The sequence below is a fragment of the Lacerta agilis genome, chromosome 11 (genome assembly GCF_009819535.1).
Source record: "Lacerta agilis isolate rLacAgi1 chromosome 11, rLacAgi1.pri, whole genome shotgun sequence".
NCBI classification, from domain to species: Eukaryota; Metazoa; Chordata; class Lepidosauria; order Squamata; family Lacertidae; genus Lacerta; species Lacerta agilis.
This window is the reverse complement of record NC_046322.1, coordinates 28,926,634-28,946,294: the sequence shown is the minus strand read 5'-3', so window position 1 is coordinate 28,946,294 and position 19,661 is coordinate 28,926,634. Positions and strand designations below refer to the sequence as shown.

Below are 19,661 nucleotides of genomic sequence, written 5' to 3'. Positions count from 1 at the left end.
TTCCTTGAATGAAATCAATTGTATGGGGATCTGCTTTGCAGATCAACAGGAGGAAAGAACTCTAGGCAGCTTATTATTTGTAGCAGGAGGTTCCTACTTCAGCCCAACTGAGTAGAATTACTTACAAATAGGGATAAGGGAGAAAAGTGCGCCTACCTAATGTGAACTTTCCAAAACAATATGTGAATCTTCGAAATTCAATACTTATTTGAATTTTGCAATGCAGTTCTCCTGCTGAGTAATGTTTACAAAACTGGATATACTAGATTAGTGTGTGCTTAATGTAGGTATGTTACTGAAAGTAGCATACAAAACTGCATCCTATTAGGGTAAATTGTTTTGCAAATATGTGTATATCAGACAAAATTGCAAACAATGGTGGTTATATTAGGAGAAATTCACACTACAATGCTGATGAATTTTCACGAGAAATCCACACTACAATGCTGATGAATTTTCACGAGAACTTTAAAAAAAAATCACAAACAGATGTGGAAATATGGAGAAAAATGAAGAAGTGACAGATTCAACCATTCCTACTTGCAAACAACCACCCTGGTTTGCTGTTTGAAGTGTGACGCTTGCTAGGGGCAGTATAAGATTTTGTGCAAAATGATGGGTGAGGCAGCAGGCAAAATGACAGAGTATGTTGTGATAATTGCTGAAGAACTGCCGACTTCTCTCAACTTATTTTAAACTGTCAGAGTAATAGTTTACTCAAAATATGCTTGCTTAATCTATTGATAAAAGCAAGCACCCCTATCAAAAATATGGTCAATTCCTTTTTTAAAAATGCAACATAATTTACGTGAATGAACACCAATGGATAATTATGACAGGCGAAAAATGTATGGCATTATTAACTGAAGAATTTTAAACCGATTGAGCATACTTTTCACCTTTAGTAAAGAAAACAAGAACAAAATTATATTGACCCCTGGATTTTTCACCACATTTACTGAAAGTATCCTATCTGCTCAGTTGGTTAGAGCATGGTCCTGATAATGTCAATGCTGCAGGTCCACTGGTGTAGGAAGGGCGGGGAGTAGGGGGTGGGGCACCCCGGGCAGCGGGATACTGATAGGGTTTCATCTCGGCGCGCCCCGCCCCCAGAACGCCCGCCTCGCACCTGTGGGCAGTGCGCCCCATCCCCAGAACGTGTGCCAGCCCCTCCCCTGCTTGCTTCCCGCCCCCGGTGCCAGAGCATGAAGCTCCGCCACTGTGCAGGTCCGATCCCCATACGTGACAGCTGCATATTCCTGCATTGCAGGAGGTTGGACTGGATGATCCTCAGGGTCCCTTCCAATGCTACAATTCTATGATTCTAAACTACAGATAACAATATACAGAGCTGAAATAAGCCAAGGTGTACAGGTTTATAGTGAATAATCTCATGGAAACGGAAGCAAATATATATTGATGCTCTGCAAATGTATTTAAATTTAACCAGTTGTTTTTTTAAACTGGTGTAACTTTCCCCCTATAATTCTACTTTTGTACCTGCCATGTTCCCTTGGTTATGGAGAAATGCACAAGGAGGAGTGGCTTTTACAGATGCTCGGAAATTGCTTGCTTGGAAAGCAGTTCAGATGCCATGGTGATAGGTTGAGTGTTGGATTCAGAACAATGCACAGAATAGTGTCGATGCCTTGAATTAAAGTGTGTGATAATTACTTTGGTTTCCTCTATTTGTAGATGCTGCAACGATGGAATTGAGCTGCACTGAAGTACCTCTTTATGTAAGTTCCAATGCGTTAGGCTTCTGCCCTAAAAGGTCCTTTTGTTTTCAGTAAGGTCTTACTGAAAAGCAGTGTGAATGAAGCAGAAATTATGTTCCCTGCTTGACAGAGGCTTTAAGCCATTGAATGCTACTATCTCACTGGAGCTGGTGTAGCAGTAGTACCTTTCATGCATATTGGGGCATGTGTTTCTGAAGTAGCTTTGAGATAGTTTTTATGTTCTGATATAAATATTACAGCACTTTTCTATCCTTTCAGCTGGCAGAATTTGGAATGGATATTCTAACTGTGGCAGGAAAATAGCCTCCCTGTTTTTAGAAGATAAACATTTCCATTATGGTTGTTTCTCTGCTTCTTTCTCCTGTTCTATATGTCATGCTAGTAACAAGTAAAGGGTCTTGTGACTGAGGTTGGCATACAATTGTTAAACGTACAGGCCTTGTTCAAATGTAAGGGGAAACCATGGTTTCTCCGTACAATATGGGGCAGCCAATGTGGTGACAACCACATGTTGCTGTGTACTACAGTTCCCATTAGCCTGATGGGAGTTGGAATCCAACAACATCCAGAAACACCACCATGGAACAAACCATGGAAAGGCTTAAGATTCTGCACTCTCACCTCATTTCTACTCTTCTTTTAGGTACCAGAAGTGGAAACTGGAAGTTTCTGCTCCCAGTTTAAGCTAAACCCAGTTTCCCATAGTGTTCAAACTCTGGAAACTTTGGATTGTTTAAACTGTAATTTATTATACAGACCAGGATTGGAAACCATGGTTTGACCAGGGTTTGTTCTCAGTAACAGGGATGGGAAGCCTGTTGTCCTTAGTCCAATTTTATGCACCATTCAGCTTAATTTCAGCAGGGGACAGAAGGAAGATGGTGTTGGTGGGAAAGCCAGAATGGATGGAGTGATGGAAAGAGAGTCAGTAAAAACTTTCTAAAGAGTTGTCTGTATTATTATTACACAACTGCTTTGATTAATAGTTTTGGGTTTTAATGCATGTTTTCAGTTTAGTTTGCCGGTGGTTTTTTTGGGTTTTTTTTTTTTGCTTTCAGTAGGGCTCTTGCTGATTTAAAGACACCTTACAGTGCAATGCTATGCATTCTTACACAGAGGTAAGTCTGACTGATTCAATGTGATTTGCTCCTTAGTTAGTTTGCATAGGTGTCTGAACTTTTTTCAAAGAGGGCCAGATTTGATGAAGTGATGGGCTGTGAGGGCCGACCAAAGGGCCAACCAAAGTTGTTGACCTGCAGTTGTTGAGGTTTATTTTAGGATTTTACCCTAGGAAATAAACTGCCACAGGGGCCGGATTAAACCGACCGGTGGGCCAGATTAGGCCCCCGAAATGGACTTTGGACATGCCTGGATTATAGCCTTTCAAAGCAATCCTAACTATAGGAAGCCAGCTTAACAAAGACTGGCCTAACTTACTCCTATTGCAAACTCCATTGAGGAGCCCCTGAGAGGGGTTACTGCTGGTTGAGCTGGCAGGTGAGTGTGGGCCTGAGTTTTGAGGATTGCGCCCTAGGTCACATGACTGAGGTGAACAGGTTTTGGAATAGGTGCAAGTCTCTCCTTGCCCCTTCCTGGAATACCCCCTTTCTTAGGACTTTCACTAGCATAACTTACTGTATGCTGGCTCAAGTTCTGCTGCCTGAGCCTATGTCCCTTACATACTTTGTGCCCTCGTGTGTTGGCCTGAATGCTGGAATAGGGCTTTAAAACAAAACAAATAAAAAATGTAAATGCTATAAATAAACCATTCTCTAAAAATTTCCAAAAACGATATCGCTTTATGATTGTAGGCATCCTGGTTTATTATGAGCAGGTGCGCACAGAGAATATCAGTCACAATTGCCCCACTGATGAAACAGCAAAAAGTTGTGCCAAGGCTGGCCCATCGCTGGCTTCTAAAGCAGTATATAAACCACTTGGGAGTTCGTTCCATTAGAGAAACTCCTGCCTTATTAGTGTGCCTTTCATGGGATACACAATCAGACCTGTATTTAAATTAGGCACTGAGAGTGGTTCCTTTGTCCGTTCTCATGGAATAGATTTCTGGCCTGTTGTGTTTGGTTGAAATTCTATACATTTGGGTTTCTGAAGACTACAAAGTGTCACGATATTTTTCTAAGACAGATGATGAAAACGTTCTTTTCCTTGAGTTTCCATCCTTTTTGTAAAGTGGGGTAGAATCCACATAACTTCGAAAAAATTGATACTTTCAAACCAGAGACAAGAGAGGACTTCAGATTTGATTTTTCAGAGGAGGCAGATCATTTCAGTTGAGGCTGATTATTTATGTTGACTTACTGCACCAGGAAGAAATTGACCTAAACATAACTCTGTGTCAGGTGAGTCAATAAAAATATTGTCTTGAAAACTTGAAAGATGGAAGTCAAAGGAAAGTTGTTGAGTTCAGTGTTTTAAGTTGAGAACTGTGTTGAATGTGGAGTGCACAGGTTTTGAGTCAACTTCAGCTTTAAACAAACGTCATTTTATGAGGTCTGAAGGAGATTATCTGCAACAGACTGGTGTCATAGATTGACAGCGTTTGAGGTGAATAATTAAGACAATAAAATATTTTTTATAAAAGCCAATAACTTCATCATGAAAAACTAATGCTTTTTATTTTTATAATTGCCATGCTTATTGAGGTAGTCAAATTCTGATTTTGTTGTTGTCACTATAGAATTTATGTATTTTCCAGAAATCATGTAGTTACAGTGGGCACAATCCCACCATGCAGGCAGAGGTTACTGATAGGACTATATCTATACCTACAAACATTCATGTATATGTGTGTCATGGAAGCAGTGTGATGGGAGAGAGAAGAAACAAGAGTCTAAGGAAGGGATAGCTAACAACCGTTTAGAACTACAGTACAACTCCCAGCATTCCTGCCCATTGGTTACACTGGCTGGGGCTGAAAGTAGTTGTAGTCCATTGTGTGGCCTTTATTTGTGTGTGTGTGTGTGTGTGTGTGTGAGAGAGAGAGAGAGAGAGAACAACCGGGCTCGATTGGATCCTTCCATCTGCAGACTCTGTAGCCACAGTGCAAGTGGATTATTGAATCAAAGATATAATTAAATGGAGTTGCTTATGCATCACATATCATGCTGTTAATTGTGGCTCAGGAGAGACAGTACTATTTGCCACAATCTAATTAACCCAGAGACACATATAACCATCTCTTTGGTATTGAATTCATCATAGCCTTCCACCTCCCCTTCAAGCTGTGTGGCAAATTGCTTTAGAAACTCATGGCTGGTTCACATCATTCCCTAATATAGCATGGTGGTGGGCAAAGGAAGAAAGGAAGTTGTGCATTCCCACTGGCCACATGGAAGAATCTGAGTGCATGGAACAGGTTTCCCCGATTCTGGTCACTAAATAAATACTGAGCTCATAGAAACAGATGAAGCTGGTCAGACTACTTGTTCATCTAGCTCAGTATTGTTTACTGCAGGGATGGGGAGCCTGGGGACCTCCAAATGTTGTTAGACTTCAGGTTCCATCAGGCTCTGCCAGCATAGTAAATGGGAGCTGTAATTCAGCAACATCTTGAGGGTCACTGGTTCCCTATTCTGCTTGTTGCCATTTGGAGCTAAAGCACTCCTCAGCTGAACTTCATACTGAGTCCCTGTTGGAGGAGTGTGTTTTACCCTGGAGAAAATCACACTGAGCCTCTGAGTTTAGGAAAGTAAGACATCTACATTTATTTACTAGAAAGGCATGCTTGATAGGAAAGTTCCTAGTTGTATCTAACTGAGGTGGAGATTCCTTGAGCTATGCTTTCTCTTGCATCTCAGCAGCAGAGACACACAAAATGTCTCCTCTCCCAAGGTGAGGATGAAGATGGAAGTAGAAAATGAGGTCAGCAAGAGTATCAGTTTAGCACCTCATGGAAGGTCAGCACCGGCTAGGTCAGAAAGAACAGTCTAGGAAACTTGAAGGTTTCTTTTTCTGTCTTCTGCTCTTTCCCATGCAGACACATCAGTGTCCAGTACAAACTGAGTTGTACCCCAACACTTCCAGTACTACTCTGACTGTCACCAGCTGCCTAGAATCTTGTAGATTACCTGCTGCTACCTCTTTTAGCTGGAGATGCCAATGACTGAGCCACTAGCTCTACAATGGAGCTCTGGTCCCTCCCCATGGTCCTAGTCATTTAAAAGAGTCAATTGGCATTGTAAGACTGATGAGAAACCTAATATAGATTTTCAAATCTCTTTAAGACAAGAGGAGTACAGTCAAACCTCAGCTCCTGAATGGCTCTGTTTTGGAACGTTTTGGTTCCCGAATGCCGAAAACCAGGAAGTAAATGCTTCAGTTTTCAAACATTTTTTGGAAGCTGAATGTCTGACGTGGCTTCCGCTGAGTGCAGGAAACACTTGCAACAGATCGGAAGCTGCAATTTGCTTGTCAAACGTTTTGGAAGCCGAACAGGCTTCTGGAACGGATCACGTTTGACAACCGAGGTTTGACTGTAATGAAAGAGCCTTGGGCCACCTCTGGCCTTTCCACACAGATCAGACATCCCAGTGGGTAAGCACAAGCCCTTTGGCATGTTTGAATCCCAACACCAACCTGCTATTGTAAAATGCCTATTATGTAAGTGGACTTGCACTGCATTTAGCAACGATTACCTTGTTTTAGAAACAGCATCACCCCATTTTAAGCTCTCTAAAACTATTTGGATAAAATTTGGCCCAGGGTTGGGGAGGTCATTTGAATGCTGGGCGTTACAGGAGAGGAGAGGAGCTGGAGGCAGAGAAAGACTACCACTGTATTCCACTGAGAGATTTCTGTTATATAGGGAACTGGCACCATAGACAGGCCTTAATTAAGTGTTTTAAATTTGTTGTTAGCTGCCCTGAGCCCGGGTTTCTGAACTGGGAAGGGCGGGATATAAATAAAAAATTATTTATTATTATTGTTAATATGAGTTAAGGCTGATGTAAACTCTATAATCGCTTACCAGTGACAGATGGATGCCAACACCAACAACTTTTCAGTGTGCTGTGTCTAAGACCTGGAATGTATAAAGGAGGGTGGTGTAGGGGGCAAGCAGCACCTCTCCGCTATAGCGGAGAAGCTGCTGCTAGCCCGCCCCGCCCCCCCCAAGCCTGGCCAGCGCCCCCTCCATTTTGGCGCCCTAGGCAATTGCCTAGTTCGCCTTAATGGACGCGCCGGCCCTGTGTACAAATTCTAAAGAGTGCCTTGGCACTCCCAAGAGGTGTGAATTTTTTAGTGTGGACTGGGTTAAGCCCTGTATCATTGCTAGCAGCAAGCAGGTTTATCAGGCAGTGGGAAATGTGTGAACTAGTTTTAGAAAGGTTATTTTATCAGATGACAATATGCATTTATTCTACAATGACAAAGGCACACATTTATTTTAGTGAACTGTTTCTTGATATGCCTAATCTGTCCCCCCCCCCTGTACTTGTACAGGCATTGTGAAGTTCTTTTGATCCCTTTGTATTTGGCAGATAACTTACCTACCTTGTTGGTTTTGGCTGGCAAATTAGAATTGTAACTATATTCTTATCAGAGTTTTTGTACAGTTCAGTCACTGAGTTGTCAAACTTCACTTGGACTTTTCATTTGATCTCTCTGTTCTAGTTTACGCAGAGTTCTTTTGTAGTGTGGCAGTTATTACTGCCCTATTCCCCCCCCCTTGCTTTTTATGAAGATCCTGACGAGCATGTAGAAATGCAATTCTTAAATTGCGGAAAACCAACATGTATTGCAATTCATTTATTAGACTCTTCTTATATGCACCCAGACTAAGTTTTATAACCAGTTTCAAACCCTAAGGTTTCTGTCTGTCCTCAACTACACATGTTAGTGAGAAATGTATCTCAAGTGGTCTTTAGCTCTCCTTATTGTCAGCTGGTAAGGAGGGCAATTAGTAGGCCTGGTCCATGTTACCCCTCTCTAGTGAGTTCTAGTTACTATAAGTTGGCCCACCCTTTTTGGCAAGAGTGTCACATGTCAATACCAGATTATTACAGGTACTATATTCAACTATTCACTATGCTTCATAAAATATATAAGAGCCCAGTGTGTAGTGGTTAGAGTGTCAGACTGTGACCTGGGAGACCAGGGTGCAAATACTGAGTAAGACACGAAGCTCACTGGGTGACCTTGGGATGTGGGATAGTCATGGTCTCTTGGCCTAACCTACCTCACAGGGTTGTTGTGAAGATAAAAAGGAAGCCATATGTGCCATCTTGAGCTCCTTTGAAGAAAGGTGGGGTTGTTGTCGTTCAGTCGTGTCCAACTCTTCGTGACCCCATGGACCAGAGCACACCAGGCACCCCTATCCTCCACTGCCTCCCGCAGTTTGGCCAAACTCATGCCAGTCGCTTCGTGGGGTATGGATGTAATAAATAATAAATAAGGTATAGATGTAATAAATAAATAAATAAAATGGGGACATGCAGCTCTCCATATCTGAATGATAAGTGGGCCCTTCCCTATGAAAGTTTGTGCTGAAAGGAATTAGGTGTTAAGTGTTGTGGCAGTTAAAGCATTGAATGGTTTTGCCTTCTATTTGTGACTCTCTAGGCTTGGCTTGGTAGTGTTTTCTTCATCACCACCCCATTTAGGTCATGGTTGTTTCAATACCTGCTTAGGTTTGCTGTATCAAATTTCACTCTATTCATACAAGTAGTCACACGACTTTCCTTAAACAAAACACCAGCAAATGTTCCGTAGGCTCTAATCTTCCCATGTATTGACTCACAATTGTAAATTAGATCCATTTTGGTTTTAATTCTTCTCTTTGTTTTATTCTTTCTTCTCCATGATATTTACAGGCTGCATGGTTGCTACTTGATTTGGGTTACTAAACTTCCACTCCTTCCTTCTTTTATTTCACGTCTTTGGTGGTTCAGGTTTTTCTATTCTTGCTCGTAGCAACCGCTGGGCTTATTAAATTGTTCATTGATTAGTCTACATATGTACCACATGCACACAATCACAACAGTTAATTATTTTTAAAGTATCACTAAAGGCAATAAAAGCAACCAGTTAAAACCAATTTCAACATGTTTACAAAGCAGCTTATGGGCAAAAGGTGTATTTCAGTAACAACGTCATGCTGGCAAAAGGGCTTTGGAGATGGGGCTATCCAGGCACCAGTTAGCACAAAATTTTAGAGCCTGGGAGCAACCGCTGAGATGGCCCTATTCTGGATTCCTGCTATAAGTTGTTAGGACAAACAGAAGAGTCTCCTCCAAGGATCTTAAAACCTGGGCAGGCTCATACGGAAGTATGGTGTCTTTCAGATAATCTGGTCCTGTTCTGTTTGTATTCTCCATTTCCTCCCAGGAGCTCACGGTCGTGTTTGTAGCCTCCTTGCTTTCGTCATCACAACAACCCTGTTAGGAGGGTTAGGCAATGAGATAGTGATTTGCTCAAGGCTGCTCACGTTCATGGTTGCGTGTGTTTGAAGCTGCCTCCTAAGTCCTAGTTCAACACTAGTAAGTCTACCATACAGATGTCTTACCATAGCAGTTTAGGTAACTATAGGCAACTCTAAGCTAAAGCCATAGTGTATGTTTTATTTGCTAATCCTGCATAGCCCTTATTTGTAGGAAATGTCATTTATTCTATAGCAACAAAGATCCATAGAGAAGACACTGCAGTTCCATAGTAATGTTTGCTAAATTTTGATCTGGCAGAGCACACAGCCCTCGGTTGAGCAAAAGGGGTAGGTATTAGCTTTTAAACGTGTCAGGCAAATGTGACAGTAGGCCTATTGAATACTGAAAGATTTTGCCCATCTGCTGTTAAGTCTAAAACTTGGAAGGCCACTTTTGTCCCTGGCTGGTTTTGAAATTCCAGGTAATATGTTTGGCCAAGGCAAACTCTCTGTGTCTTCATCTGGCTAGGCATTGCAAACTTTTTATTCTAGATCTGGGAAGACCTTGTGACAGCAATCTCTGTGACTATGTGATTTTTTTTCCAAGCAGGAAGATGTCAATAGGCTTCTTAAGACATATCACTTTCAAAGAGTGTCCTCAATTAAACTCAGCCTTTGAAATTACTTTGCCTGGAGCTCAGATTTAATTATAATTTAATTATAACAGAGGTGTGATGTATCAAGACCTGGCTTGGAACTCCTGTTATGATCTCAAAAGTAAAGTTGCATCAGAAACCCAGTGTATACAATTCAGTTCCAATCCAGTCTTTGTAGCCAAGCTGAATGAAAACCAGGTGGTCACATACTAAGCAGATGCCAGATGAGACAGTTGGAGACTTGGTGAAGATAAGATCAAGACAAAGTGTGAAGCTGGAGAAAGCAGGGAGAAAGGGCAAACACTGATCAGGCCAAGCAGGAGGAGGGAGAAGGGGCGCTCTCTGCTGCTGCTATTTATTTTTTTGTTCCTTTCGGAGCTTCAACATCTCATCATAAGCAAAAGAAAGAAACTTGACCATGCAGGGTTTTGTTTTTTGAGACATGTGGTCATGGTGGTGTGCTTTACCAGGGAAAGGGCCTTCTCAGTGGTGGTGCCCCAGTTGTGGAATGCTCTTCATAGGGAAGCTCGTCTGGTGCCTACCGGTACTTCAGTGTGGTTCAGCCCCAGGCAAAACCCTTTTAGTTTTCTCTGGTCTTTTAGTTTGATTTGCTCTGTTTTTCCTTGGCTGGAAGGTTTTTATTTTATGCTGTTCTTATGGATTCTTCTGGTTTTGAAATCTGTAAGCCACCCTGGGAATTTGGGCAGGCTGTATACTTACTCAGTTAACAACAACAACAACAACAACAGGGCTGACTATACTGAACCCACTTTTCCTTTCCTTTTAAAGTTTGAACTGGCGGGGTTCCGCACAGTTGAATTTGGGTTTGTAGACCCAGAGAGATCTAAATGGAGCCCTGGAGACACAACAGAATAATAGAATCATAAAATTGTAGAATTGGAAGGGACTCTGAAGATCATATAGTCCAGAGGTTCCCACATTTATTTGGCCTACTGCCCCCTTTAAAAAAAAAAGCTAGCCAAGGTCCCAGGTTCAGTTCCTGGCATTTCCAGTTAAAATGGTTAGATTAGGTAGCTCCTAATGCCTGAGACCCCCTAAGAGGTGCTGCCAGTCAGAGTGGACAATACTGGGCTAGATTATTGGCCTAGAATAGATAAAATTGTTGTCTCCTGTTCCTTAAAAGCCACTGAGGGTTATTGCCAGGTGAGCTTCTGTGGGTAGAATTTCCTGCAGGCAAGGCACCACAACCAAGAAGGTCTATTCCCTGTTCATCACCCACCTGGCTGCCAAGGGCAGAAGGACTGGAAATGGGCAGGTTCCTGTGAGAGAAGGTGCTACTTTGGATGGTTATTTGTAGGAGTCTTTCTTTTGGCCCAGAGAAGTCCTGAGGGGAATACAGAACAACCTCAGGAGGTGCAGGTGGTGTTAAAACAGGTATGGCAAGAACAGGGAGTTGAATATGATTTAGATCAGCCTCTCTCAGCCTGAAGCGTTGGTCTGTAGTTGCTTTCATCTCTGAACAATGACCACATTGGGGCTGGGGCTGATGGGAGTTGTAGTCCCACAGATCTGGAGTGCATGAGGTTGGGATGTATCACTGTACATGAAGTACAGTTGCAGTACTCTTACGTAAAGTGGCAGGATGTGCTCTGCTCACCCGTAAGCCTCAAAAGCCTTTTCCTGTGTATAAACACAGATATGAAGGAGATGTGGGGAAAAGCTGATTCCAGGTGCAAGGGTGTGTCAGATTGACACAAATGGAGTTAGGTGTCACCTCCAGGCCAGGAACAAACAAACACACATATCACACACATACATTCTAATTATGGAAGTCTTTTATTACTACTGTTTGGATGCCAGATGTGAGCATTTATGAGATACTTGTAGGAATTTCGATATAAAATGCAACTTAATTTCTGTCCTGTTGTTTTATAATTTGGTGTACATTTGGTTTTTTTTGAGGGGTTTTAATATTTGAAATGATTGTGTGGTGCTTTGGTGTTTATCCTCTGAGCACATACTAGAAAAAAAGAACCGCAGTTGAGTTACGTATGCCAGTTAACCACGTACCACTGTGGGATGACGTTTGGGAAATGTATTGGCTAAATTTATTCGTGAGGTGCCCTGGGTTGACTCTAGGTTTGAGGAAGTGTTGGGCAAAGTGTCCTGTAGTGTTCAGAGTGGCACTACTTGTTTATTTTAAAAACTTACATACTGCTTTTCGTTTATGAATCTCAAAGTGAATCTCAAAATTCAGATAGTCATACTCGTGATATAGAATTTCGGCAACTGTAGTAGCCAGAACCCAAAAAGAAAACACTATCAACAGTCAAGAAAGGTGTAAACAGAAAATAGTAACTATGGTTTACCATGGCATGTGATTGTATCCAATGCCTCTGAATTAGCTTTGCTTGTATTTGATGATGCTGTTACATAGACAAATCTAATTAGCTGCCTGATAGCTCTCTTACTAGAAATTTGAACAAAGCTGTTTTGCAAACAAAAATAGTGCCAAAGCTGTGGCTATTTGGCTTGCAAAGAAACAGCAAACTGGTGTGGGAAAGCTAAGCTGCACAAATTACGCACACCTGTGTACACACTCACACAGAATATTTTGAATTTCCGTGGTGAAAAAGCACTCCTCCACAGATTAACGTCCAGGTACAGTGTGCATGAAGAATCACTCTAGTTATGCATATCTGAGATAATGTACTAGGAAAGGCTTACATTATTGGTATCCTCTGCATAGTCATCATTTCCTGAGTTGGGTCTGATTCATTTTCCATTAGTGCACTTGCATCCTATTCCCTAATCATATACACAGATAGAAAATGAGAATGCATGACCAAGTTTGGATAAAAACTGCAGTTATAACTAGGTGTTGCCTTGGTGTGGCACTTTGCACCATGTTTTTGATGACTTTACCCAATGGCCTCAGGCCCAAGCTACATATTGCAAGGAATCTGTGGCTGCTGCTGACCTGTATCTCTTCAGTAAACTTTTAAAGGTGGCAAAGTGTGACTTCTTCAGGTTTTTTCTTCTTCTTCAATTTATTTGATATGCTGTATCATGGAAGAGGCCTGGAAATCCTGGATGTAGTGATGTGATGTGGTGCATTTTTAACCAGATGTTATCAGGAGACCTGAGGAGATTGCTTGGACTTCATGGATGTTCAAAACACAATTAGTACTGATACACATCCAATGTGATAATTTCTAATTAATGGTGGAAATGGATCCTGCCAAGCTTAATATTCTCCCCAAATGGAGGGATCTACCTAGATTGTTTCTTTCAGCAGAGGCTAATATGATTAAGTCTACCCAACTCCCCGAACTCTCCCCATGTTAAGACTGGTTACAGGTAGGTAGCCGTGTTGGTCTGCCATAGTCAAAACAAAATATAAAAAAATAAAATAAAATAAAAAACCTTCCAGTAGCACCTTGTTGTTGTTGTTCAGTCGTTCAGTCGTGTCCGACTCTTCGTGACCCCATGGACCAGAGCACGCCAGGCACGCCTATCCTTCACTGCCTCTCGCAGTTTGGCCAAACTCATGTTAGTAGCTTCGAGAACACTGTCCAACCATCTCATCCTCTGTCGTCCCCTTCTCCTTGTGCCCTCCATCTTTCCCAACATCAGGGTTTTTTCTAGGGAGTCTTCTCTTCTCATGAGGTGGCCAAAGTACTGGAGCCTCAACTTCAGGATCTGTCCTTCTAGTGAGCACTCAGGGCTGATTTCTTTGAGAATGGATAGGTTTGATCTTCTCTAAGTAGCACCTTAGAGACCAACTAAGTTTGTTCTTGGTATGAGCTTTCGTGTGCATGCACACTTCTTCAGATACACCTGTTAAGACTGCATTAGCATCATGCCAACTTTTACTCTTTCCCTTCCTCTCCCTCATTTTGCTCAACATTCTCCTTGATAGCTTGTGACTTTTTGGTTGATCCTAGTAGAGATTTCACTATAGATTTGGGATGTATCACAAGATGGATCTATTTCCTGTGCCTCAGGCATGATGCCACAATAGCAATACCAGTGCATTCAGTTCGTTGTGTTGCTGTAGCTATGCATCTTGTTGGATTGAGATGACTCCAGCTCCCATCAGCCCTGGCCTGCTTGGCTAATGGTCAGGGATGGTGGGCGTTGTACCCCAAGAACAATGGAAGGGCCACAAATTCCCCTTCCCTTACCTAGGAGAACTGTCTTGGGATGGATGCGCTAAAATGTTATTTTTAACAGTGAAAGACTTGTCAACTCTTTACGCAATTTGTTTTCCTCACCAAGCTGCTTCAGTCACTTCAGGACAATTCTGTCTGAGGTTTATTAAAAGTAACTGTAGCAACCAGGAACTCTTCGTGAAGCAAGCCATTCTTCCCTTAAGCCTTAAGGAAACACAGTTCCATCTAAATTTCCTCCCTAAAATATACCAGATGTTTTGCTGTTGTATTCTGACTCTTAAAAAAAAATATCTTTCTACTGTGCTTTATTGTTGCATGAATGGCTTGTCTTGACTTGTTAATTTCAGTTGCTTAGATTAGAAGATGTGTGGATTGATCTCTGTTAGAACTAGCATAAATTCAGAAGTGTTAATATAAAAGCAGCGAACACAAGTTTTATCAACAAAATGCTTAGGATTTAATCAAATCATTTGGAATAAATCTAATATGTTTGATATATAAATGCAAATGCTGAAGGTATTGTGCTAGGTGAGTCATGATATTGTTTTTACTTGTTTATATGTGTTTAACTTTTTTTTTTTTTAATCTGCTTTGAACTACAGTGGCAGGAATTGGTTTGAACTGAATTAAAATGGTTTATCTACGAGGGGGCATAATCTATCTGATTTCAATAGGAAAGATTTAAGCAAGTGTTTTGAGTTTTCCAATGACATCAGTGGAAGTGCAAAGTAGATTATTGACACCTCACACACGTTACCTTTTCTTTGAACTGATAGGTTATTTATTCATGTATTCACTTAAATATTTACAGACTGCACTTTTCATAAGAATACAGCAGGGCGGTAATTTTCATGATGTAGGTTTGAAAGAAAGGTAGACCTACATATGGTACTCTATGATACAGCTCAACAAAGTTGCATTCATTTTCTAGGGACAGAGCCCTATATATGGAACACTTGACAAAAATCTCCCAGAGGATGCTGAATTCTACTTTGTTTACAATGGTTCAATCCAGAGACATGTGGTTTTTGCCAAGCCCGTTACTGATAAGTCCCTCGAATCTATTATTCCAGGTGAGTCTTGCAGTTACACTACACATTTTGACTGTCTTCTCTGTGTTTTTATTCTTGCAAGGGACGGCCAGTGAATTCTGATGTTTTACTGTTTATGGCAACAGAAGCCTAAAGGCAGTGAGGGAGCTGCCACAAGAAGAGGTTCTGTGGCTTCTCCTCACATAGCAAAGTCACTGTGGCAAACTCCACTTCACTCAATTTGTGTATGGCAAACAGGCAAATCTGGTTGCTGTTGTTATTAATAATAATGATAATAATAAGTACTGCTTCTAGTATGTGATTTATTACTATGAATACTGATCTTATCAGTGGTGGAGGAAGCCTCGGCACCCCCCTGGGGGTGGGGCGTCACAATGCGTGGACGCATGTTGGCTGCACTACGCATTCCTGGAATTTCCGGGCATGGGCAGTGCATTCGGGCCAGCGCTGCTGCTCCCGCAGTGAGCCGGCGAGCGAGCGGCAGCCTGTGGGGCTGCCCTGGCCGTGCTGCTTTACGGACGGGGCAGCCCCACGAGCCGGCGAGCGAGCGGCTGCTCGTGGGGCTGCCCTGTCCATCCATAAAGAAGCACAGATGGGGTGTCGGGCGGCAGGGGAGTGTCAGGAGGGGCCGGGGAGTGTCACCCCCCTCCCCTGGAACCCGCCCCTCCCTTGCTACGCCACTGCTTATTATCCCTCCAAGGGAATGCATGGCTCATCTCTGTATCCTCACAACAACTCAGAGGTAGGCTTTGAGTGTGATACATGTTGCTTAGGGTATAATAGCTATGCAGAACTGCCACAAATGATGTTTTTGGCTTCGGTTGTCCTCTCCAGCACCTGTACTTCAGGCTGAAGCAATCATAGGAAAGTCTTTTCTGCCCTTGCTTGATTCATGCAGTGGTGGTGAGCTGAGAAACAGGCAGAGTTCTGATTTGGATGGCTAGATAGCCTCCTATTGCCTGGAGCAGGTTGGCTTGCTCTTCAGCAATTGCTGCTGCTGAGCAAAGAAGAGGAAGGTGCTTTTGTTTTTATTTGAAGCATCCTCCTCGCTACTGCAACTTTCTGTGTGCTCTGCATGTTTCTTTGTTACACACTCACACACACTGCTTTTTTTCTAAAAAAATGTTTAGGGGTACTCTCATTTTCCTACTCATATTGAAATACTGCCCCTCGATGAGGCCAAACTTAGATTCACAAAATGTTTAGGGGTATGCGTGCCCATGTATCCCCCCAGGAAAAAGCACTGCTCATACCCGTAGCAAGACGTATTTCTATAGCCTGCTTTAATATATGAAATCAAAATACCTGACAGAATTCTCTTAACCATGGCTTAGTACACATTGATTTCAAAGGGAAGAAAATCTGTGCCAAGGCAACTGAAGTTTCTTTGTTGTTCTTTACTTAGTTTGCATCATGCAAACTGTCCTGTGAGTAGCATGCATTTTGCAAACTCAGTTAATGGGTTTACAAATCTTATAAAATCTATGCTGCTTCTGCTAATCATTGGGAGAAAAGAAAGCATTGAGGACCCAGTTCCTGAAACCACTGAAAAATCTGTTCCGCATGCTCTCTCCACTGCCTCTCATTGCCCTAAGCATTGGCTGCATACTCTAAAGCATATTGTTATAGTCTTAAAGGATAGAAACTTGATTTATTCATTTCTTGTGTTTTTTAAAAAAAGGAAAAGATGGGACTTTGTGCTGAGTACAAAGTTTTGTGCTTGCTCAGTATGAAAACAAAATTATAGAATGAATGAGCAAGGAGCCCTTCATGAACCTTGCAGCAGTGAGCCCTCTGTATCTGTGTCCCAGCAAAAAATCCAGAAAACCTCCCTTTTCCAGCTAGCTAGAAATGTTAGAAACTGGATGGGGAGGAGAGACAAAAACCCTATGAACAAAATAAAAATAAATAAAAATACTGACTTCACTCTTTAGTACTGTTCGAGAACAACAGTGTCCCTGTTCTCATTGAAGGCTAAGACAAAAACAAGACAAAACAAAACTGGATATGGGGGAAGCCACTTCCACAGAAGGGACATTGTAATTTCTTGTTCCACCTCTGACTGGAGAATGGACTAACCCAGGGATGTCCTTGTGGGTGTTGTGGATCCCAATTCCCATCAGCCGCAGTCAGCAAGGCCAAAGATGAGGGGAGTTGTATTCCAGTACTAGTTTGGTGGGCTAAAAGTCTCCTGTCACTGGGTTAATGCTTTCCTGTTATGATGTTCTGCCCTGGGACCTCGTTTTCAAGGATTCTGCAACTTCATTGCACCTTTTATTGTAGCTGTCTGGTTATAGACCCAGGAAAGGGAAGGTGTTAAGGAATTGCTGCTCGCAGGAGAGGTCCCTGTCACACTAGTAAAAGCTTGCCATTTGGGGAGGCTCTGGAACTTTTGTCATCTCAGCTGTAGCTGCCTTGTTTGACTTGAGCAGTCCACCCCCCCCCCCACATTGACCTTCTGGTCCATGAAGAGGTTGTAAGTGGGCCCTCTCTATTACCCATTATTCTCTCTATTGGCCTATGGAAACTAGAACAATGAGATCCTTGGGGATCTAGGTCTCTGAGGTTGTTGTTCTTGTTGTTGCTGTTGTTGTTTGTATGGCTGAGGTCATGTCCTGAGTATGGGAAGAGCCTCATTTTCAGGGAGGACACCAGACTTGCTGGCCATGCTTTCAACCAGAGGATGGGTCAAAACTTTCTTGCCTGTTCTGCTGCTTAGAAGTTCATGATAAGTATAACTTTCCATTATTTAAGACAGTGTGTAGGAATGATTCTGTTTGTCTATCTCCTGAAACCATTGAGTGTTTAATGGATAATAATTCTTGTACTTCTTTTTCCAGCTCATGGAGAACAGGAAAATGTTTCTGTCTCTGCGGTCATGTACACAAAAGAAGGCGTACTTGTGACTCTGGGCTTTGCATCTGTCGCTTTCAAACGGAACACAGCTTATGAGTTAGCATGTTTTCTGATGAGCCAGGCTGATTGCCTCACTCCCTCCAGTCACCAGACGCTTCTCAGCAGGTTTGCTTTAATGGAGGAAGATTTTCAGTCCCTGGATCATGATGTCATGCTAGCTATGGCTCATGAAGATTTTCCACCTGCTTGGAGCGTGGTTGGGAATAGTTCTGGAGAGGGTAAGTGGTTCTCTCTCTTTCTCCCACTTTGTGCCTGTTTCTCTATAATGTGTGCCATAGCTCAGGGGTTTAGCACTTGCTTTGTGTGAGTAGGTCCCATGTTCAATCTCTGGCATAGCCAGAGGGTTGAGTTTCCTGGTGATTCCCTCTTGGATCCCTGGAGAGCTGCTGTCAGTGTTGATAATACTGAGCTAAATGGGTCCATAGCATAGCTGTCAAGTTTCGGATTTGAAAATAAGGGATCAGCACCCTCACCTGTCCTGGGGACAGTCTACGGTTCTCAGGGACAGTCCACTCCACGGTAATCCCCTCAGGCTACAAATTAATTTACACCAGGAAAGAGAAATCAGGGCAGAGAAACCAGGGCAGAGAAAAGAAAGCACTTATTCACGCAGCACATGGTTAACCTCTGGATCTCCCTGCCACAGAGAGCAGCAATGGCCACCAACTTGGATGGCTTTAGAAAAGGATTAGGCAAATTCATGCAGGAGGAGAGGACCACTGATGGCTTCTGGCCAGGTTGGCTCTGCTCTGCCTCCAGTTAGGGGCAGCAATGCTTAATCTGAGCACCCATTGCCGAGAAACATTTGTCTATTTTATCTTCTTCTTTATATATCTGTCTGTCTGTCTGTTTGTTATTATTATTTATATTCCACCTTTTTCTCCAATGAGCTCCCTGGTCCTAGTCCTCATTTAAGCCCACAACAGTCCTGTGAGGTAGGCAGGCAGGGCTGAGAAATGCAGGGACCCAAGGAGTCCCCAGACTCCAACTCTCCTTTCCGGAAATAAGGGAACTTTAAGGGATATCAACAATAAGGGATAGCAGTGGGAAACGGCTTGGAATAAGGGAGTTTCCCGCTAAAAAAGGGAGACTTGACAGCTATGGTCCATAGTCTGGCTTGATGTAAGGCAGCTTCCTGAGTTTCTTATGTCATGAGTCATACTGTTTTGTATGGCTACTTCTTCAAACAATAAGAGCTTCAGGGACAGCCACTTCAGGGTTTTGTTTTGTTTTAAGGTCAGATCGTTGGAGATGCTAATTTGCAGTTCCAATCAGCCCTAGCTAGCATGGACGATGGCCAGGGAGGATAAGAGTGGTAGTTCAGCAGCATCTGGAGGGTCAAAGGTTTCCCACACCTGCCCTGAAGCTCTTCCTGCTAGATACGCACCACAGTTTTCTGCTTTTCTGGTTGTGTTCTATAACTCCCAATTTGTCATTTCTCTAAACCCCCCCCCAAAAAAGCTGGTCATGTGGGATGTGTCATAGCCCATGTACTCAGCATACATTTAGAGCAACACTCTCCCCTCTGAATCCTGGGAACTGTGGTTTGTTAAGGGTGTTGGGAATTGTAGCTCAGTGAAAGGTAAACTACATTACTCAGGTTTCTTGCGCGAAGAGGATGTGCTTTAAATGTGTGGTGTGTGTGCATCATAGCAGCTAATCAGAAATGTTCATCAAAGAAACATCTTCTAGCCATCAAGAGCTAATGAGGAACTATCTTCAGCTAACACTGGAGAGGTTGGCTGATCATAGCGGCGGGGTAGCTGTTTCCTTGTGGTTGGACA

The 19,661-nt window shown here is 42.6% G+C and overlaps 1 protein-coding gene across 8 annotated transcripts in view; it reads left to right on the top strand.

Annotated features, from left to right (window-relative positions):
• The first annotated feature begins 1,624 nt into the window (after positions 1-1,624).
• Positions 1,625-19,661, top strand: part of ARHGEF28 (Rho guanine nucleotide exchange factor 28) — a 132,810-nt gene continuing 114,773 nt past the window's right edge. For 6 of the 8 annotated variants that reach the window (XM_033163728.1, XM_033163726.1, XM_033163725.1 and 3 more), the window contains exons 1-3: positions 1,626-1,739; positions 14,841-14,982; positions 17,802-18,095. In XM_033163728.1, the coding sequence (XP_033019619.1) occupies positions 1,707-1,739; positions 14,841-14,982; positions 17,802-18,095 (469 nt within the window). In that variant the 5' untranslated portion in view covers positions 1,626-1,706. Of the gene's footprint in view, positions 1,740-14,840; positions 14,983-17,801; positions 18,096-19,661 lie in introns of all 8 variants that reach the window. The other 2 variants (XM_033163723.1, XM_033163727.1) reach the window with 1 other exon arrangement.